We start from the raw sequence: 22,632 nt of genomic DNA, 5'->3' as shown, positions 1-22,632 counted from the left end.
AAAGACAGTGTGGACAACTAGTTAGAGCATAGGACAGGGAATCAGGATTCCTAGTCTTGTGCTGGCTTGCTGTGTGTCCGTAGGCTAGTCATTTAACCTCCCTGGATATGTCTACACTGCAGCTGGGAGTGAGCTGCTCAATGCAGGTAGACACATTCACACTTTCAGGGCCCAAGCTAGCACCCTAAAAATAGCAGTACGGATATTGTAGGGCCCTCAGGGGCTTGAGCTAGACACCCAAGCTCAGACTCATCCTGGACTCTTCAGTCCAGCAGAGAAAGGTATAAGACAATCCAGTGGCTGGAAGCTAAACGAAGATAAATCCAGCTGGCAATAAGTTGTACAATTTTAACAGTGAGGGTGGTTAACCGCTGGGAAGTTTTACCAAGTGTCGTGGTGGATTCTCCACTGCCAACAGCCTGGGTTCAAGCTTGGGTGGCTAGCCCAAGTCCCTCCAGGTACCTCATTGTCACACTGCTGTCTTTACTGTGCTAGTTTGAACCCTGCTAGCACAAGTCTGTCTACCACACACTGACGCCGGCTTCCAACTTTCCCTGGGTGTGCTCAACCCCTGCTCAGCCCCAGGCCCTGCCCCCACTCTTCCCCTTCCCCCAAGCACCCACCCCTGCCACATCTCTTCCCGCCCCCACTCCACCCGTTCCCCCAAATCCCAGCCCCACTTCTTCCTGCCTTTTCCTGCCCGGTTCTGCCCCCTGCCCGAGCATGTCCCATCTTTGCTCTTCCCCCATCCCTCCCAGCACCTCCTACATACCGTGTTCTGCAGCAGGCAGTAGGCGCTGGGAAGGAGGGGGAGCAGTTGATCGACAGGGCAGCCGGCAGGTGAGAGGTGCTGGGGAGTGGAGAAGAGAGGGGAGCTTGGCTGCTGGTGTGTGCTAAGCACCCACTAATTTTTTCCTGTGGATGCTCCAGGGCTGGAGTACTATGCTACCACATAGGCATACTCACTGTGCCTTAATTTACCCCGCTGTACAAAAGTTTGATATTACTCGTATCTACTTCACAGGAGTTGGCACCAGGTTTGATTCATTAAATCATGTTTTTTGTTGACAAGATTAAAGGTGCTAACTTAGTGCAAAGTGTTATTACTAGATATAGCAAATGCTGGACAGCCCCAGCTCAAAAGCGCAGTCTAGGGATGTTACCAAAAGAAATTGCTGGAGTATCTGCATTGAGTGGAATTTAATCAGTAGTTAGAAAACAGCCCTAGTACTTATTAACTCCTGTGAAAGCTACTACTTTCCATTGCCTGCTGGATAACTAGTTTTCTTTGCCAGTAGACAATTCCCTCTAACTGCCTAGGGAGCGATGATGCTTGGTGGCTATCGAAGCTATAAAATATTTAACTTTAACATATAATTGCATTACTACAGCCTCTAATAGGATTTGGTGTCAGCTAGATGTCTGCCTTGGCCTCTGGCCCAAAGATATAGACCCGAGTTATTAAGCTGAATAAATAAATAAGAAAGATATACAGTTAAAGTAGCAATACTACTGACCAACGAGCATGGTAATTATCTGAAAGAAAAATCTATCCAGAGTCTAGCAATTTGTCCATCTCTTTAATATATTTATTGTATTTCATCCGAATAAAGGTAATTCACATAGGTAATTGTAGGCCAGAGTGATAGATGTTTATAGAGCTCACCACAATATATTTGGCCTTTGCACATCTCTTTGTCAGAAAAGTGATCCACTGAACAGACCACCAGCCTGGGAGCTAGAAAACATCAGCTCAGTTCCTGCCTCTATCACTGTGTCACTTTGTAATGTTGGTATAATTAGTATAACTGGTCTGTGCCTCAGTTTTCTCATCTGTAGAATGGAAATAGTAACGGACTGACCTTTACTAAAACCCTTTTAGGTCCTTGGATGAAAGACATGTATAGAACAAAGTCGTCTTATTGGTACGGACGGCAAAATGGCATCTAGATTTTCTCATTTAATGAAGAGAGGCTGCGCTGGAAAGACAAGTAATAGGATGAAGTTATACAATGAAAAATTTAGTTTGAATTTCCAGTAACTTTCTAATTGTGAGCTCATGCAGACTGACAGAGTCTCACATGAGATCTGATCAAAAAACCTGGGCCAGATCTTCATCTGATATAAATCAGTGTGGCCAATGGAGTTATGCCGATGTACCCCAGATGAGGATCTGGCCTCTTATCAATTGAAACCATTAAAATTATACTGCAGAAGATGCTGAAAGTGTGCAGTAGGGGAGCAGTTTAGCTCTGGAACAGGTGTGTTCTTATCTAATAGATATTTTCCATCTCTTGCTTTTTATAGATCTGAGACACTTTTGCAAATCCTTCCCCTCTCCCTGAGCGAGGTGGGTTTGACTAGTATGTATTGTGAGGTGAGGGTATCTAATGTCTCAGAGACGCTATTGCTTCTGTTGTTTCCCAACAATGTGGAACTACAGGCAGTGAGTCTCATTATGTCATTTATTTCTCATCTCAGAGGAGATCTGAATGTTTACAATGTTTATTCAGGAAATAACTTGTTTTTCAGTGGCTAATTAGATTGTGAAGCTGGCAGGATGATTCAGCATGCTTCCACATTCGAGTTCCTGTGGTCTCCATTCCAAGGCAAGCCGTTTAAGTTTTGCTGATTTGCCCTGGATAGGATCTGCTCGCTTTCTCAAAGTCACTCATGCTGCCATTTGGTTTTGGAAGGAGGCAAGGAAACAATGTTTTCAAAGTTCTCTTTGGCCATTATAGCAAAATCATATATTGGGGTTATGCATGGCTTGGCTGAGCCTGCAGCTGGTAATCTTGGTCCTCACGAGCTGGTGTAGTAAAATGTTGGGGAATCACTAGGAAGATATGGGAGCCAGACTAAAAACAATAAATACATATATTTTTAAAAATGTGGCCAGGGTATTGCATTGAATTTGGACACCCTTTAAAGAGAGCATTGCTACAATCTTCTATACCAGTTGCATAGAATTAGTTAGAGCAGTGGTTCTCAACCAGTAGCACATGTACCCCTGGGGGTACACAGAGGTCTTCCAGGGGGTACTCAACTCACCTAGATCAGTGTTTCTCAACCTGGGGGTTGTGATCCCCAGGGGGATCACGGGACAGGTTTTAGGGGATTGCAAGTGCAGGGCTGGCGTTAGGGGGTAGCAAGCAGGGCAATTGCCCGGTACGCCACGCCGAAGAGGCCCCCACCAGGCTAAGTTACATACTTCAGCCCCGAGTGATGGGGCTCGGGCTTTAGCCCCGAGTGGTGGGGCTCAGGCTTCTGACAAGGCTCCTGAGTGAAAAACAGGCTCAAGTGTCACACTGAAATGTAAGTATAATATATTCCAATCAATTTATTTTATAATGATATGATAAAAATGAGAAAGTCAGCAATTTTTCAGTAACAGTGTGCTGTGACACTTTTGTATTTTTGTGTCTCATTTTGTAAGCAAGTAGTTTTTAAGTGAGGTGAAATTTGGGGTGCGCAAGACAAATCAGATTCCTGAAAGGGGTACAGTAGTCTGGAAAGGTTGAGAACCACTGAGTTAGAGTGTCAAGTATAATATTGTACATACCTAGGGATATGTGTATAGTTATGACAAAGCTGAAAAATAAGGGTTAGGATGGATACTGGAACTCAAATATACCCCTAACTAATATTATGGTATATGGGCATACTTAAGGGAGAAGAGTGCTTTTAAACACTTGCCCAGTGCAACTGGCTTTGGTGCTTTATGGAGTTTACTAATTTAATTGATCATAGCAACCACTGAAGTTTTAGCCAAGTTCTCTCTTTTGCCACATGTGTGCAAACTTAGCTGTTTTATTTTTCATATTTCCGTGTGGTTTTGTTTTTTCCCGTATTTTCTTAAAACAATCTTACTTCACCTCGTTTTTATTTTCCAGGCTATAGGTAGAACAATGTGTATGTGAAAGCTGTAAGATTGTCACACGAACAGGATTTGAGCTGGTGCTGTGGCTCAGGACACACACGTCTTATGTTTCCATGCTGTCAGCAAGCTGGCTTTAGGCATGAGCATTTAGGTGCTCTGTGGTCTTGTTCTCACTTGGCAACTCACATGGTGAGCCAATCTCCTCTGGCATTGGAATCAGAAAGAGATGCAGAGGGTGGCTGACATGCTGCCCAGTTCAATCCTTCAGAAGCTATGGCTCCTGCAAACATTAAGACAATCCCTGACTGACTGAACTTAGTAAAACTTTACTTTAGGTTACTAGATTTTTCATGTAGACTTCTAACCCCTGAAACCAGATCCAGCCTTGTGATGCAACTGCAGGATTTTCTTAGGAGCTTTAGGTAGATGTGATTTTTGTTGTTGCCTCCAAATTAAAAAGAGCACCCAGTTTAGGAGAGTTCTGGAGAACCTGAGTAGGGCCACATTCTGGAATGCATAGAAATGAATTGAATGGTGAATATCCCACTGCTGGGCAGCAGCTCTTAGACTTCTGCTGGCTCAGCCCCCCAGTCACAGTGTTTGTTTGGTCTCACCAGAGATAGTGAAGGAAGAGCGTGTCCATTTAGCACCTACTGTTTGAAAATACTTTTTGAGCTACGTGGAAGCAGCTTCCTTTCCTACCCTGACTTTGGGAAACAGGATGATCGTGTAGCATGGATCTTTCTTGTTGCCAAGAAGTTGGTCTGAATTGTCAAAGAGCTTTTGGAAGAATGTAGGGACCTTAATAGCCCTGTGTTACACCAGCCAGGTTCATATTCTTGGCTGCCAAGCCAAAATTACATGGCACCAGCCACTGGGGGAACAATTTTTTAGTCTTCTCCAGGCCTTTCCATCTCCCTGGAAGAGGTTACTTCAAGACAATGATGCAGAAAAGCTAATGTGCGTAAAATGAGGGCATTATAGTAAGTGTCACTCTCAGACTCATTAGAAAAATTTAACACCTCAGATAGCATTTAACCGTGACAAAGTGATTTTAAGGAGCTAGCTTCTTATTAGTGGAATGGGGTAGTAAACACAATTAAAAACCGAGGAGGTACTCTACAGAGTATTTGCTATTGTGAATTTTCTCCTAAGTGTTGAATTATTGTCTGGCTTTGATTGCAATTATAAGGTCTGTGTCCTTTCCCTTTGAAAACTGGAGAAGAATTTCAGTAATATGGTCAAGATGTAACTTGTGGTGAGGCCACACTTGCAGAGTAGCATTTTGGGAAATCAGAAAGTGGGAAATCATGTTACCACTTTGAGAGGGAAAGGTTGTATCTAATACATGGGTCATTATGTATGTGTTTCCCTGCCCTCTGTTATGTGGAATGCCAGGTCTTTACCATTGTATGTGAATACTACAGCTGCCCATTAGTGTCAGTCACAGAGAGAATAGAAACTCTAAATACTACTGTAACTAATGGAGATCGTTCTTTAATTAATGGGTAAAGTGGTAGATGTCTGTGGTTTTGGAACAAAGGTTGTGGGTTCTAAGCCTAATGGTCCATTGTGCTTTAGATGCTGACTGTGCTCTTCGTTGTTTGTATTGATTGTTTTCTTACATGCAAAAGACTCTATGCCCCCTCACAGTTATAAGGACCCACCTCCTCCTCCTCTGCAACCTTTCTGTTCAGTCACTGAAAATCATAACTTGAAAAGAATGGGAAATTTCCCTATTCCGTGGGTGTTTTATTAACATTGAGACTTGTATCATGCTGAATAGTACTTAAATGAGTATCCCTGTTTCCCATTACCTTCGAGGGAATTGCATGTGTAAACACTGCTCAGCATGAATGAAGCTTACAGAACTGGGGCCATAATGGAAAGCTAAGATCTCTCTATCGGACTCTTATATGTAAAAATCATTCAACCTCTGTTCTAAGAAAATTTTACTGAAAACAAAAATTCCTGATAAGGATCTTTTGCTGTGGCAGTAGAATGGAATCACAGCTATATGAACAAGCATCATAAATAAAGTTATGAAAAGCAACTATTCATAGGCTAAATTGAAATTTTAATTGGGGTCAGGATAGATATACAAGTCCATCGGTGAAGGCTGTAGCAATGTCAAAACTGATAAAGATCTTGAGTGTCTGCATTACTACTGCATTACTCCCCTGGATTAACAGCATGGTGAATCAGACCCAGAGTGTTAGCTAGAAACTGTGGTCTTATTTCCATACACCATAAAGTGGATGTCTGCTTAGCATGAGAACCTCAGTGTCAGAGAAGTGATAAGTCTTTCTTTACCTGCACAATAAAGCTCAGGACTTACTGGAACTATAGGTGGAGTCCTAAAACACAAATGCCTGAAACTCAGTTTTTATTAATTAAAACTGCCATTGCACTCTATGGATGATTAAATTACACCTTGTCCATTACTGTGGCCTTCAGGCGTCCCTATCAATCAGGGCAGAGACCATCAGAAATAGGCTTCCTTTCTGTCTCATTCCCAAACTGATGCCACTCTTGGCTCCAGATGTTTCAGCTCATTAGACGAACAGGAAGTTTACAACTAGGTTTGCTATCACAAGACCCTATGAATTAAGCACCTGAGAGTGCAGAGTTATTGTCAGTGGTCCACCATTCCCAACCTATATAACTGAATCCAATTTTAATACAGTATAACATGCATTTCACTTTGAGGAAATCTGAAATAGTAGCCTGGGATGAACCGTAATATGTTGTCATCTTTCCAAGCGAGACACAAAAAACTACACTACCTTTACACAAACTTTAGTTAAAAAAAGAGTGGTTTTCATTTCTTTTGCCATTGAAAAATAAGGTTTAATAAGTCACGTGCTTCTTTTTGTTAAAGACAAACTGTAAACTCTATGCTCTGAGCTGGCATTGTAACAAAACAGAAAGCACTAGACATAATTTTCCTCGCCTATTAACTTTTTTTGGAAGATGACAATCTAATGTTTTGTCACAGTCAGGGAATTTATGGAGTTAACTTGAAACCATATCAGGCTTGGAATTGTCTCCCAAGGGAAATAGTGGTAGTCCCATTGTGTGGGACTTTAAATAGCACCTTACACAACACACTAGAAAATGTACTATGGGAAGCAGGGAGATTGACAAGATGATCCTGTAGGCCTTTACCATCTCCAACTTCCAGATTTGCATGTGTAGTGCACTTAGTCTAGGGGAAATTCCAGTTTCAGATCAACTCTGTTCTTTTCACATAAATACGTCCAAATTCAAAGGTTCTTAAATCTGCAAAATTGGTCTGGAGATCTTGCAAAAGAGCAAGTTCTGTCAGGAGGTTTCTGGTATTTCTTGTCTCCAGTCAAATCATAAATAGGAAGTTCATAGAAAAATAATAGAGGAAACCAGTTACCAGGAATTGTTCAGACTCTGGGTGAAGTTTTGACTCATTTTAATGGGTTTGCCGATCCATATTTTTTATAGTATTAAATAATGTAGAACTATTGTTTTGTTGTTGTATCTTATCAGACTTTGAGCCTGATCTGGAGAGGAGCTGAGCAACCATAATTCCAGCTGAAGTCATGGGAGTTGTAGTTGATCATCACTCTCCGAATCAGAGCATTTAATTGTAAAAAAAAAAAAAAAAAAGCAGGGTTACAGTGTTAGGGCCAGAACCTCAGCAGGTGTAAATCAACATAGCTTCCAGAATCTGGCTCAGACAAGCATTTCCCTGTCCAAAGTCTGTGCTATTGTGTACACACTTTAAATTATCTGTCCTGCTGATGGGCTCTGTCGAAGACAGGGGATTTCTCTTGCCTAAAGAAAGTATCTCAATTCTCTTTTCATCTTCTAGAATCAGTGGATAATTGTCCCAGTAACTGCTACGGGAATGGAGACTGTGTTTCTGGGACCTGCCATTGCTTCCTCGGCTTTCTTGGTCCCGACTGCGGCAGAGGTAAGCATTTGTATCTGTTTCAGTAAAATCTATACATGTCATTGCCTCCGGTTACAATTCTCACAGCATGGTGGAAGTGTACACTCATGGTTCTGTTCTTCATAAGTAAACCTGCTACAGATTGTGATGGTGCAGTAGAGTGGAAACTGATTGGCTTTGTGGGTTTGTTTGTTTATTACTTGCCATGCTTGTGGTAACCTTAGTGACACAAACCTCTGAGTCCCCCACTCCTTCACCCCGTAGCTGCATGTGAGCAAACAATGAGGATAATGACTCACCAAGAGCTCTCTCTTTGGGAATGTGTTGAGAAAAGGTGGCTTAGAAAGGCTGTACTATTTTTCTCCAACAGTCCACTTTATCTGTGGATTAGCAGGACTTTATAACGATCCTTTGTCCTCCACCATCAAGAAGGTGGTCCTTAAACACCCTCATCCCTGCCTTTGGTCTCAGAGATCTCCCTGGCTTACCATAGATGACCTGCAGCAACCAAAGTGAGGGGGAAGACAGACAAGGGTAGATTAAGGCAAGCCATGGCATTAGGAATGTGAGACTACATGTGGCCCCACCCCTGTTTTAGGGGGTTGACACAGGCACTGCTCACACAAGAAATCCACCTTCACCCCTAGGCCAGTGCTCCCTGTCTTAAGGTTGGTGAGAGGCGTTCCCAAAAGAGGGTGAGCAAACCCGCACCCAGAGGAGCACAGGGCTCTGTGTGAGACTCCTGTTCATACCACCTCCTCACAGCCCAGGGGGAAGGATGACTACAAGGGTCCCTTCCCTTCTATGCACACACAGAGTTCTCTGCTCAGCTGGTTGGGCCCAGTGGGTTTCAGAGTTCACAGTCCAGTAAAATGAATGGGACAATTCACACCTCTTAGAACTCTTGTTTCAGGCTGCCTGCAGACACAGGTAGATGTCAGTGTATAAGTTACAGTCGGTTCACATTAGCTTCTTAACCACAAGGGCTAGAAACATCACTGGAGTTTCTATACCTCCACCATGGCATATGCAAAGTCTCCATCATCAGATGTTCTTAGAGGGGTGGACATCTTAATTAATTTGGTTGTTTGGAGTCCTTCTTGTCAAAAAATGTTGTGACTAAAACCCAGTAGATTCAGATCACACTGTCTGCCTCACATGGAAAGGAATATCAGGGGGGATTGCTGCTATTTGTGTGTATGTCTGATGGGGCGCCTGCCCCACACTGGGCTCTAAGGGGTTAATAAAGCCCTTGGGAGGCTGCACAGGAAGCAGCCAATCAGGGCCGGGCTGGCCCATATACGAAGGGTTGCAGAGCAGAGCAGCTTCAGTCACTCCCTGGAGCTTGAGGAGGGAGGTGGACAGGCTGCCTTGCAGGCTGAAGGCAGCAAGCATCCTGGGCAGAGCAGGCAGAGACCCAGGAAGATAAAGGCAGCTCCTGGCGGGCTGCAGGGATTTGCAGGCTGAGGCCCTGAGGCAAGGACACAGCAGGTGGTGGCCATCTACAGGGCCCCTGGGCCAGGGCCCAGAGTAGTGGGTGGGCCAGTGTTCCCCCGCATCACCACTGAGGAAGTGACCAGACATTAGATCACAGTTGCCACTGAGAGAAGTGGCTGAACAGCCGACTGCAGATCTTCCAGAAGAGGGGAGCACAGAATGTGGCATAGCTGGAGGGCTGTGTCATGAAGAGGGTGCCGCAATCCTGGGAGTGACCTGGGTTCCTGGAGCAGAAGTGATGGTGGCAAGACTCCACAGAAGAGGGCACACTGGCTAGCAGAGCTAATCCCCAGGACAGCCAGCGGGGGGCACCGCAGTGGGGAGTTACACCATGTTACAATGTGTTGTCTGTTGGATTTTCAGCCAGTGGTGCTCCTGCGGTACTTGTTAAGTGGGAGCATCTTGCCGTGAGCCATGATACCAGTGCTCTGGGATCTGCTTGGTTGCCTATTGGTTTCCAGCTGGAGTTTAAGGTGTTGGTTTTGGCCTGCAAATCACTCAATGGCTTGGGGACCCACCTACCTGAGAGACCATCTCTGTCTGTGTGCTGCTGTGGAGATCAGTAAAGATGCTCAGGCTGTAGTTCCATGTGTTTAATTCAGTTTTGGAATTTGCTTTCCAGCTTGGCCTGAAATTGTGGGGTCTGTTATTGCATGGTGCAAGGCTCATCTTTTGGGGGAAGGAACACAATGAGGCCTTACAGCAGCTGGAAGTGGGGATGAGCGGCTGAACCAAGGGGTCATTAACTTTTTCCTGGGTGAAAAGAAAAGGAGTACTTGTGGCACCTTAGAGACTAACAAATTTATTTGAGCATAAGCTTTCGTGAGCTACAGCTCACTTCATCAGATGCATTTGGTGGAAAATACAGTGAGTGCATCCGATGAAGTGAGCTGTAGCTCATGAAAGCTTATGCTCAAATAAATTTGTTAGTCTCTAAGGTGCTACAAGTACTCCTTTTCTTTTTGCGAATACAGACTAACATGGCTGCTACTCTGAAACCTGTCTTTTTCCTGGGTGGTTAGTTTTAGCCGCATGAGGGAGACAAAGCTTCTAGATTTATATTGCTAAGCTAGAATGTTGGATTGATCCCAGGGTCTCCTAGAGCAAGGGACAGGAGCTCTTTTATTTTGTAAAAATCCATGCAAACGAATAAAGTATTTTGCAGTGATATTCTCTAGAGCTGTGCTTTACAATGAGTGGTGTATGTTTGGGTCATTGCAATCCTATTTGTTCAAGGGAATTACCATAATTTAAACAAGAGCACACAAAACCATCCTTAACACTGTGTGTTTGGCTAGAATCTGAATTATAAAGATTCCACATCTATAATGATCCAGCTAAAATGCATGGTTTTTAAAATGAGGTACGAAGGGAAGGGAATTCCAAAAGAATTCCAAAAATCCCTGCTTTCCCTATAATTGTGGGATGCAACAAAGGAGACTTTGCAATCATTGTTGCCTTGTCATTCTCAGCAGCTGTTTAGAGACAATCCTGGACGTGTTCTCACACAGGGCTCTTTAGCGCTCTAGCCTTCTCGCATGTGGCCTGCAATTTATCTGATCTTGTCCTGAGTGATCAACTGTCTTGTAAGAACACATGTAAGTCCTTCTCAGCACCTGTGTAGTCTCTCTGGTTAAAGGGGATTATTCTTTGTCCTTGTTCCAGAAAACCGTGGCTCTATCTTCTCCCTGTACCTTGAAATAGGTTCAGGGTTTTAAATTTTAGACAGGTGAATGGAAACCTTCAGTCAGGTCAGCTAAAAAGTTAAATTACAGAGCTTCTTTTGTTCTGGGCAGTGTGTAGCACCTAATACATCTTGCCCAATTTATGCCTTGTGCTGTGCGCATAGATATCACCTTGCAAATGATGCACTTGACACATACTCTAAATGTATGTTATTTCAGGCAAATAAAACACTCTTTAGTAACAAGCAAGCATTTCCAAGCTCCTTTCTCTTGTAAATCTCTTGTATTTTAATCAGGAAAATATGTTCCATTGCAGATCAAGGAGGTTTAATACAATGTCAGTGGTGGTAACTTACTATATTGGGCCACTGCTATCATGATGCTGTCACACACTCAGACTGGCTTGCCTGTAATGAGAGGCATGAAAGCAACACTGGAGAAGCATTGTGATAGTAACAGATAGTGAGATGATTTCTTTAGCTACAATGAATATCTCTTCCTGTGTGCACTGAAATGCAGGAATAATGTAAAATAGGGGCATTGTAGTCAGCACAAGTCTAGCACAGGTGGTTACAATACAGACGGCAGTATTGTATACAATTTCTATATAGTGTTCTTCACTAAAATGTTCAGAAAATGCTTTAGTGAATGACAGACGTGAAAGCTAATGCTTATCCAGCTGCTCTCATCTAGGATGACGTGGGCAAAAGAAAACCAGGATATACATGTGTCCTTGCAGATGAATTTCATTCAGTGAAGAGAAAATGGAATGATGCAGTACTGTGGCAAAGGGGGCCTGGCTAAAGTTAAAAGGTTTTGAGATGTGCAGTGTTATACTAAACTATCTGTGCGATCTTGTACAGTATTTAGCTCTTAGTACCTTTCCCAGACCTGAAGAAGAGTTCTGTGCAGCTCGAAAGCTGGTCTCTCGCACCAACAGAAGTTGGTCAAATAAAAGATATTACCTCACCTACCTTGTCTCTCTAGGTTTTGAGATAGTATTTGAAGAGAGGAAGCATCTCATTTCCCATTAGACATGGCAGTAAAGGAGAGTCATGTTGAGGAGCATAGGGGAGCCCAAGACTGGAGCTGTGGAGTTCGCGAGCACCAAAGTAGCAGGACGTATATTCAGAGAGAAGCATTTTGAAAAACAAGAGGACAGTTTTGAATTTTATTTGGATATGAAAAACTAGTGCAGCTGATGTCCATAAAAGGTGGTTGGGGACTGGGCGATGCGCTATCGTGAACTGAAGTCGGAGAATAATTGACTGCAGAATTCTGGTTGCATCTCAGCAAAGAACTTGAAGACCATAAAATCAGAAATTATACAGCACAAATGGGAGAGCTAAGGTTTTCAGCAGAGGCAGGGTCAAGGAAATGATGAAGTATACGGATGGTCTAGAGACATTGCAAAGCAGATCTAAAGACAGTGAAGATATGGAAGAGAAGAAAAAGATTCAAGGTCCTGGAGGACTCCAATATTTCTGATCTTCAGATTGATTGAAAGGTCTGACTCCAGATTGCTGTAGGACACATCAGAGACCCAGAATAAAGAGGCATTTTCACCCAGAATCATGATTTCATGTTTTAAGTATTCACTTGTAGAAAGGTCTGAGGGAACCAAGAGCAAAGAGATTCCAGGCAGACAGACAGATGGGAAACTGATCAGAGAGTGAATCAGGGGCAATGTAGAGCTGAGTGTGATCCATATAAAAGTGTTGCCCTTGGTGTTAAAGGCAGAGTTGAGATACCCCAGTGGGAGAGTATATATGAAGAAGAGAATAGGTCCTTGAGCTATCCTTAGTAGAAGGAAAGAGGGGTATAGTTGGACCTCTTTCCTCACCCACATATAACATAGGTACAGTATGGTTTAATGCTGTTTCTTTTCCATTTCCCTCAGCATCTTGTCCAGTACTGTGCAGTGGAAATGGTCAGTACATGAAAGGGCGATGTTTATGCCACAGTGGTTGGAAAGGGGCAGAATGTGATGTTCCAACAAACCAGTGCATTGATGTATCCTGCAATAATCATGGCACGTGCATCATGGGGACCTGTATCTGCAATCCAGGGTACAAGGGGGAGAGCTGCGAAGAAGGTATTTGCAAGTTACATTCAATTAGCCTTTTTTGCTTTGATTGCTGATCTATAATTACATATGTAAAGACGGTACTGAATAGTTCTGGCACTTAGACACCACAGTAATAGGCACCTTATAAATATAACAGATGGATGGAACACTAAAATGTTATGTTGTAATAGCTTGTGGTTATCTGTGATATTTGTGCAGTAATTGGGTGAAAAGCCATCAAACGTTTCAGATAGACCGATCTGGTTGAAGGGTCAGAACATCTGATCACATGTTCAAATGTTCTTATTAAAGCATCATTTCCATTTACACATCTAAACGTATAATTACTTTAAGAGGGTATTTTTCTGGCAGGCTATGCCAAGTGATCGTGGTTGCTTACATATATAAAGCGGTGGAGTATGTGAGAGGCCCTGCTTCCTTTCAAGTTTAAAAGCATAAATGTGTTCAGGACATGAATTTAAGCTCAACTTCAGAACCAGATATGATTTCAATGGATCTGCCATAAATTTCTTTCACTTCCCATTAGCCCTGAAACATTGTTTCCATTTACAGTTATTTTTGTGACTCCCAAATATGGTGCTGATAAGCACTTTAATTAGTTTGTGCAGGTAATCATCCTATCTGCCATCATGGAACACGAACAAGATAAATGTTCATCTTCCCCAATTCATAACCACTTCTTAATGCAACAGTTCTTTACAAACACAAACAAAAAGAAAACAAAAAATGGACAATTGTTTCCATATTTGCAAATTATCCTTCTATCAGCCAGTTTTAGAGATCTCCAAAAGGGCCTGATTTTCAGAGGTGGCATGGCTCCCGCTGTGACTTCATTTAAAGTTGTAAGTGTGTAGCACTTCTGAAAATTTAATGCAGAAAACCCCAAAGACAGTTCATTCTGGGTTTAATTCATCTTTCCACAAATGCCAATCCAATTCCTTAAATGGTGCATAGGCTTCAGACATGACCTTTGGACAAGAGTGAATGTCACTCCATAATTTACCTGCAATTGCTACAGTGAGTATGAGATAAAGAATCCCCTCAGCTGGTTACTTTTTATACAATGGCAATGAGAATAACCTGAGTTGGATTCTGGTATCCAAATGGCACTTCTTAGAAGCATAAAATGAATTCTGGGTTGAGCTTCTGGCATTAGATGGCTTGTGTCTCAGTGACTGTTAGTTGGATACAGTGATGGTGTAAATGTCATGCTACTAAGCCATCTCTTGAGAACTTACCTTGACTAAAAAATGCTAACAGTGTAATAGATCTGGGAAGCAGAGAAAACTCAGTTATTATTACTGAAAAGATTTACTAAGTGGGTCACTGTATCTCTTCATTATTAAATCATCACTGGTATCTAAACAAAAGTGGAAAAATGGAAACTATTTAAGAGTCAGAGTCAGATTCTGCCCTCAGTTAAATGCATGAGTACCCCTATTGATGTCAGCGAGGTTTAATGTACAGAACACAGAGCAAGATCTGTTTTTTTCCTAATATGAACTTCCTTTCCCCAGCCACATTTGAAGCAGTGGAATAAACCCAATTCAGTTGTTTTATATTCTCATTGTGGCAGGGGACAGTATCAAAGTCCCATTAGGTGGAAACATGAAAAAGAATGAGGAACAAAACCTGATTTTTCTTATGAGGTTTTAGTATTTTTCTATTATATATTTGTTTTTCGTATGCAAAATACAATTTGTATTATGCTATGTAGGAAAACTGCAGAATTTTTTAAATCTAATGATATACATTTTTTTAAATTGCGTTTACTTTTTTATTTCTCTTTCATGAAAGAACATCTGGTATTGATTCCTTTTATTATTTCTTAGTTTCTTTGGTGTCGCTTCAATCCTTATTCCTTGTTTATAATGGGTTTTCTTACTAGTGTGTGTTCTTCCTATTTCCCCCCACCACCACCCCCGTAGAAGTTTCGGCAATGTGTATAAAACATCAGTTAACAATCTTACATAGGTTGTTCTTTTCGCTCTTCTAAAGTTTTATTGCCCCGTATTTTATAAGGCATAGGCCAAGCCAACAAGACTTAAAGCAGGGGATGAACAAATTTAAGCAATGAAAAATGAGAAGTTACCTTTTGGGTACTAAATAAGTCTAATAACTTGTATGACCAATGAAGCATATTGGGGAAAGTGTAGTTTCTGCTATAGCATTACTTGCTGCTTGATTTATCTCACTGGCAAAGGTTATGCAAAAGGGTTAAGCTATAAATGGGACACTTTCTAAACAGGAATTAGACAATTTAGGCTGTTTTCCAACCTGTAAAATAAATATATATGCAAAACTCAACTGTTTCTGGGTTTTGTTGTGTTTTCTATGTTTATCTTTGTACCCTCTTTCCCCACCCTCCCTCTCTTCCTGAGCTAAGTGGTGAAGTTTATCAAGCAGAACTCCCTGAAAAAAATACCATTATCCTCAAAAACCACCAAAGCAATAGAAGAAGAGAGCATAAGCCCCTAATCCTGTCCCAGGGTCCTTGCCACAGTGTAGAACGCTTAAAGAGAGATGGCTACTGAGGGCAAGATTAAAGTTGCCATTGTTTGTGACATCTTTTGAAAGGGTTCATTTCAACATGAAAAATGACCTTGGGATTATGATAAATGGGGGATTCTGACACACATACATTCCCCCTCTATAATCTTGAGTGTTAGAGCTGAGGAAGCAGAGTGTTGGCCTTCTGTGATGGAGCCTCATTTAAAACTTACCTTTTTTCCCCAATCGACCTTCACAGGGAATGATTAATTGCTTGGAGGTAGCCTCTTGTCAGTTAGCCTGTGATCTTTGTTCTCTGTGTTCAAACCATCTGCTGAGAACCTAGGATTCTGTTAGTCTGTTTCCTAGTCTCTTTTGTACTTATTACTGCTGAGCAAGAACAGGGCCAGGGCTCCAAGGGTCTCAAGCTAAAATTGGAACCCTAGCTCCCAGCTCACTAATAGTGGAAGAGATTTATAGGCTCATCCTTTTCAGCATCTTGTGATTCTGAAAGGTTGTTTCAACTATAAGCAGAGGGCCAGGAACTATGAAACAGAAAATACCCTCACATGCCTCAGGATAGTAATTGCTGAGCCATTGCTTGTCAGAGTCAGAAGGCTTTGTGAATCCAGGGAATTTGATCAGAGTAGCTTAATGGCCTGGTGCGTTTCCTTTCAAGGTGTCTGGATCTTAAGCAGGTGGTTGGAATTCTCATTAATCCTAAAGGAAAGAAAACAACCTCAAACTGTCAGTATATGCTGTGGCCACGTTGTGTTCTGCTGTATTAGAGCCAGTAGTTGGGCAACTCTGCCCTTGCAACTTAGCCTGACACTTGTCATTGATCCGTAGGGCACTGCCACTGACAGTTTCAAGAGGTGGGAATAGTTTGAAGGGACTTTTCTTCCTCTCACTTTTGCCCTATGTGCTTTTATATAAATAAATGATCAGTTCCTCCATTCCTTGTGGTTTTGCATGTTTCAGTTGGTGGATGAAATTCACCCAGGGGCAGTCAGTCAATAGAAGGCCTCTTTGCACTACTTAAATTAAGAGGCACTTTAGTGGTATAGAAGTTTTGTGCAATAGGATTTTCTTAAGTAGGATGCCCAAATGGATTGTCTGTCAACTCTATTAAGAGACTGACCTTATTAAAACTAACATTCAAAAAGACTAAAAATTAAATATTTGATTTAATAAAAGTACAGAAATAGATATTCAATAACATTTCATCTCTCTCTCTCTTCTTTTATACCCTTGTTCAGCAAAGTAAGCATGTGCTTAACTTGAAGCATGAGCTTAAATCCCACTGAAGTTCACAGGACTTAAGCACAGGCTTCAAATTAAGCACACGGTTAAGACTGAATCAGGGTCTTAATCTTTATTTCGAAATTTCTCTTAGAAGCCCAAAGCTGAGAATTCCACAACAATGTAATATCTGATTGAGTAACATCAACTTAATGGCACCATTCAAATGCATTCCCATTAAACAGAAATTATGTTAATACTGTCTCAACTAAGATGCTGTTCATGCCATTCACTGTCACTGCCATTGGGCTACACTGATATCTTGAGAGAAATCCCAGTTAAATTGGAAATCCCTTTCAGTGGAATCGGTTTTAATATAGCTTCTGAAAATTATCCTATACCAGAAAACATCATTTAAAATGTCCTTTTAGTGTTAATCTGGCATCATACTGTTCTGTTAGAACATTTATACTGATGCTATCTTATTACTAGTGTCTCTTAAACACAAAGGTTAACCTTTCTGTCTACTAGCCCATGCTGATCACTGCCACTTCTGAGCATCTAGCCATTCATGACTTGCATTAGAAATGGCGGGGAGGAGTATTGTCCATTTTATAGAAAGAGATAAATATTTGGAATAAAGATTGTAACCACTATGTCAGACAAGAGTGTTGTAACCACATATCATTTCTGTTTCACTTATGTACTATAATTTCCATCTTGGGGTTGAACTGATAGTCCACTTGATCTCACCTTTCATGGAGGTGAGTGGAGGGAGTATCTTTGTGTAGACAGGGAGGGTGGACATGTGGGTTCATATTCCAAGCTCTGTAATGGTCTGAACAAGTTGCTTATTCTCAGTCTCCCCATTGTAAAATGGGGATAGTGCCTAATTCACAAGGATGTTGTAAGGCTTAATTCATGTCCATAAAGTGCTTTGAGATCCTTGAATGTATTCATAATAATAATTATTCTTATGATTATAATACAATAAAGTAAGATGCTATATAGTTGCAAAGTATTTATTATTTTATTATTATAAATGTAATTGATTGCCTCCAGTTGGTACTAGACATATGCTTTATTAGTATGAGCATAAGAATGGATTTCACCATGTAGCATTCCTTTGTTTTCATTTTCGTTTTGTCCTTTCCAGAATCCCATCCTATTTCTCGTGCAGAAATTTCTGAAGTTCAAAGTAGTTGTTGAGTGCTTCCTGGGGCAGAAGCTGTCTTTGTCTTATTTGACTGCACAGCCTCAAGATGCTACTGCATTGTAAACTATAAATATCAAAATGGGTCATTCTGGAACTTTCTATCTCTGCTTTCCCCCCCAATGTAGTGGACTGCATGGATCCCACCTGTTCTGGGCGAGGAGTGTGCGTACGGGGAGAATGTCACTGTTCCGTTGGCTGGGGAGGAACGAATTGTGAGACACCAAGAGCTACCTGTTTGGACCAGTGCTCTGGACACGGGACCTTTCTGCCTGATACCGGGTTCTGCAGCTGCGATCCTAACTGGACCGGACACGATTGCTCAATCGGTAACTGCAGCAGTGACTTTTAAAAAAAAATAACATATTAGCAGTTGGGTCTACAAACATGCACTGCAAATTTCTGGGTTAAACACATGTAGGGCATGACTGGAAGCATAACTGCTATCGCTCGGCCACATAAATAATTCTGCTTCTATTGGTAAATTTATAGTAATAGCCCCATTAAAACTACCTAGGCATGCTATTGTTCATTATATTCCTATGAATTTAATTTACAGGTTGCATATAGCTGCCTGTTGTGTTGTTAATTCTTGATAAAACTTTGTAGCCTCCAAACTTTATAGTATTTGGGGTTTGACTAAAGAATACTTAGTAATCTCACAATCATATAACCATGAAAAGACAATAGAACCATTAGAGATGGCAGTTCTACTTTGTGTCTGTCCTCCCTCTAGTGTTTGCATGAATCCAATGTCTACACTATATGGTAAGTTGACCCACGCTACGCAACTCGAGCTATGTGAATAACTCCTAATGTACCTTAGGTCGAGTTACCGAAGGTTCTACACAGCGGAGGGTTGATGGGAGAAACTGTCCCATTGACTTACCTTACTCTTCTTATCGGGGGTAGAATACAGGGGTCAACTGGAGAGCAATCTGCTGTCAATTTGGCAGGTCTTCACTAGACCCGCAAAATCGACTACCAGTGGGTCGATCTCAAAGCATTGATCCCAGCTGTAGTGTAGATGTAGCTGAAGTATGTCATAGGCTGTGAACTAGAGAATAAGCCTTAACATGAACTGTAGGCACTTGTAAAAGATCATGCAAGAAGGGACATAAATGACTGCAAGTATTTGAAAGGTACAAACATCTACCAGGGAAATCATTTTTTTATGTGACATCTCCAGGTTTGTTAACAAATTGGAGCTTAGACTTCTCATTCCCCAGCTAAACAGGAAGCTTCTTGGAAACGAGCAGTAGGTATCTGAAATAGAGACTCAAGAAAAAGATACACAGGCTTTTTCTCCCTCCTTTTAAGAATAACCCAGTCACTAAATGGCACCCTGGAAATACCATATGCACGTTAGTCTGGAACTCTGGACCAACAGTCTACTTGGCCTTTGTTCTGTATTCTGTGTTCACAAATAAGAAGTATAAAGAAGACAGCTGCAGACCATATCTGTAGTGGTTTCTTTACCCTATGCAGCTGTTAAGGAACTGAACCACAAATATAGAGTATAGTTCTGAGGACCACAGTATTATCAAGCAACTTAAATGAATTTGTAGCAGAGCAACAAAAAAAACAACAACTCTTAAGAGAACTGGAAGGATTGATGTGGGAGTAAATGTGACAAGTTGAATAAATAAGAATAGTTTAGCTAAGGGATTACTGAAGTGTGTGGAGAGTAGGACCATATTAACTGTCTACAAGTATTTCAAGAGGGTAAACTCAAAGGCTGGGGAGGAACTATTTAAGGTGGTTAATGGGGGTATAACCAGGAGTCATGGGACATAATTTAAAAAACTGACATCTAGACTGAATAGCAAGAAAATCCATTTACAAGTGAAATCGACTCGGTTGAAGAATATTCTCCCAAAGAAAGATGTGGAAGTCCGTTCACCTGTGACATTTAAAACTAGATTAGCCAAAGCTCCTGCATATGTAGTGCAGGGAACAATCTTGCACTGGCATGAGGACAGATTGAGTGATTTACTCTTCCCCGCCCCCCGCCCCAGCATTGACATCTTTGATTCCTTATACTGAAACATATGTAAGGAGGAGGGGAGGGGAGAGGAAAGCTTTCAGCAGTTCTGCAGCATGATTCACAACTGAATTCTTCCTTTGAGATTACATAAAAAAAAGGAGTACTTGTGGCACCTTTAGAGACCAACAAATTTATTTGAGCATAAGCTTTCGTGAGCTACAGCTCACTTCATCGGATGCATGAAAATGTAGCTCACAAAACTTATGCTCAAATAAATTTGTTCGTCTCTAAGATGCCACAAGTACTCCTTTTCTTTTTGTGAAGACAGACTAACATGGCTGCTACTCTGAAACCTGAGATTACATAGCGGTTTTAAGATTTTTAAGGATGAGTATGGAAAATTTTTGCTTCTACATGCAAACATGCACACACCCTTCCTTTGGTTACGTATGACCACCTGTAAGATCATATATAAACACACCTTTGCTTATGCCACATTCATAAATACTTGTAGTAAATTTTCTCTGGCAGAGGTTATACAGGAGAAACTTCAGCAACATCACTCCAAGGCTTCGTTCTTCATAGAACCACATGTAACATTAAAGGTATTATGCATTGCCTCACAGCTAAAGTCATTTATAAACACCCATTTATAACCTGGACCTCTCTAGTGGATTGATGCCTGGATTCTGAAGGACAGATTTACTCACTGAATGAGTGTGAGATTAAAATGTAGTGTGAAAGAGTATTAGGATATGTAACAGCACATGGCCGTAACCAAGAAGATGGCTCAAATTCTTTTTTTTGTTTTTCTTTGGTTAAATATTTTTTTATAGTTTTATACAATAGAAACAAAAAGAACAGGAAAAAATATACAGACTAGGGGCTGTATTCTGTGGTCAGTCACACTAGTATAAAACCCCAACGCAGCAGAACACTGAAACGTGTTAATCAAATCCCTATTCAGCAAGGCAGTTAAGCATGTGGTTAGGACCCAATGAGATCCAAAGGACTTTGGCTGCACAGACTGCTAATTCCTAAGGATAGCGTTTTTTCTGAGACACCACACTGAGGAACATGGGGTGAAAACAGAGAGGGTGATTAACCAGTGGAACAAACTACCAAAGGAAATAGTGGATTCTCCATCTCTTGAAGTCTTCAGATTAAGACGTGATTTCTTTCTGGAAGAGACACTTTAGTCAAACACTGGTTATTGCACTCAACACAGGAGTAACTGGGTGCACTTCTATGGCCTGTATTATGCAGAAGGTCAGACTAGATGATTTTTTGGTCCCTTCTGGCCTTAAAATCTATGACTCTCTAGGATTAAATAGGTAGACTCAATCTGACTTCTGTGGAAGTCTTGGGCCACTTGGAAAGCATGATGAGATCTTAGTTCTACACGAGTCAGCAATATTGTTGGAATGATTTGTGTTGCTCTGTTATATATTTATTTAATGGTAGTTTGGAGTTTGTTTTTGCTGGCGTATATAAATAGTGCAGTACAGTTTGCAAATTCTGCCCTGTCCTACATCTTATGGGAAGAACGAGGACCTTAATGGCTTGTTCAGTGCCATATCTTCTGAAGTCTGTGCCAGCTGCAAGAGCACTCTTTGGAAGGGCAACTGCCACACTCACTCAGGCCATTAACCTTTTAGAGGGGGAAAAATGCAAAACTCATCTTAAACCAGTCCTTTTCTCTTTTTGAGCTGGGGACAGTCATTCTGGGATCCCTTTCTTCCCAGGCAAGCAGGCTGTTCATTTCCCTCCACAGGAGGATCGCAGATCAATAGTTCTGTTTCTCCTGGGAAGGGAGATAAACACGGGGATTCCCTTTTGATAGGGTCAAAAGGAGAAGGAAAACAAACCCAGACAACCCCTTCCTTCTCAGCAGGATAGCATAAACAAACATAAAAGGGTCCCTTTGCAGCAGGGTTCAGCTAAACAGCTCACTGCAGAAGGGAAAATTTAGAAACCATGTATCAGGGCCTCACCAACTCTCTACACTTCTTAATGAGCCCCAGCCAAGGGCCTTTCTCCAAGCCTGGCAGCTAATGCATAGAGCAAGGTCTCTTAACCTCTTTGTTGTCTAGCCAGGGGAAGGGAGAGATGGGGGAGGTACCTATAAGCTGATGTTCTATCACAAAATTGAATTTGACATGCAGTGGACTCCCAGTTTTCTAAGCTATTTAGATATCATCAAATATGTTTGGATAATCAGGATTCAGCAGAACAGGGAAACGTGGTGGCAATTGCTTGAAAGTCAGATCCAAGTTATGGAGGGTCTACGTAATGTGGCTTTCACTCTTGTAAATCTTTTGATATTTATTCAGATCCAGTTTTCCCTGAGAAATCTGTTCTGCTTCTTGATGGAATTCATTACGTGTTATAAAATGAAAAGGATGAGAGATACTATACTATCTTATGTATCATGTAGTTTGAGGGTAGAACCTCCCCAGAATCTTAGTATTTAGACTTCTAGCATTTGTATACAAGCACTTGTAACCCTTCTGCCCGTCAGAGTTGGCAGCAACAAAGGCTGGGTTCAGTATCTAGGGGTTCCACTCCAATAATGCAATGCAAACCAGCTCGAGTCCCCACCCAGTGACCTGGGACAAATA

General features: G+C 41.6%; 1 protein-coding gene across 3 annotated transcripts in view; it reads left to right on the top strand.

Moving 5' to 3' along the window:
• Positions 1-22,632, top strand: part of TENM4 (teneurin transmembrane protein 4) — a 1,775,651-nt gene that overhangs the window by 1,593,773 nt on the left and 159,246 nt on the right. For all 3 annotated transcript variants that reach the window (XM_043504093.1, XM_038368402.2, XM_043504094.1), the window contains 3 exons: positions 7,728-7,829; positions 12,891-13,085; positions 18,153-18,353. In XM_043504093.1, coding sequence (XP_043360028.1) covers positions 7,728-7,829; positions 12,891-13,085; positions 18,153-18,353 — 498 coding nt within the window. The remainder of the gene's footprint in view (positions 1-7,727; positions 7,830-12,890; positions 13,086-18,152; positions 18,354-22,632) is intronic.

The sequence above is a fragment of the Dermochelys coriacea genome, chromosome 1 (assembly GCF_009764565.3).
Source record: "Dermochelys coriacea isolate rDerCor1 chromosome 1, rDerCor1.pri.v4, whole genome shotgun sequence".
In the NCBI taxonomy this organism is placed as follows: Eukaryota; Metazoa; Chordata; order Testudines; family Dermochelyidae; genus Dermochelys; species Dermochelys coriacea.
Note: the sequence above shows the minus strand (reverse complement) of the source record. Positions and strands in the feature narration are given on the sequence as shown.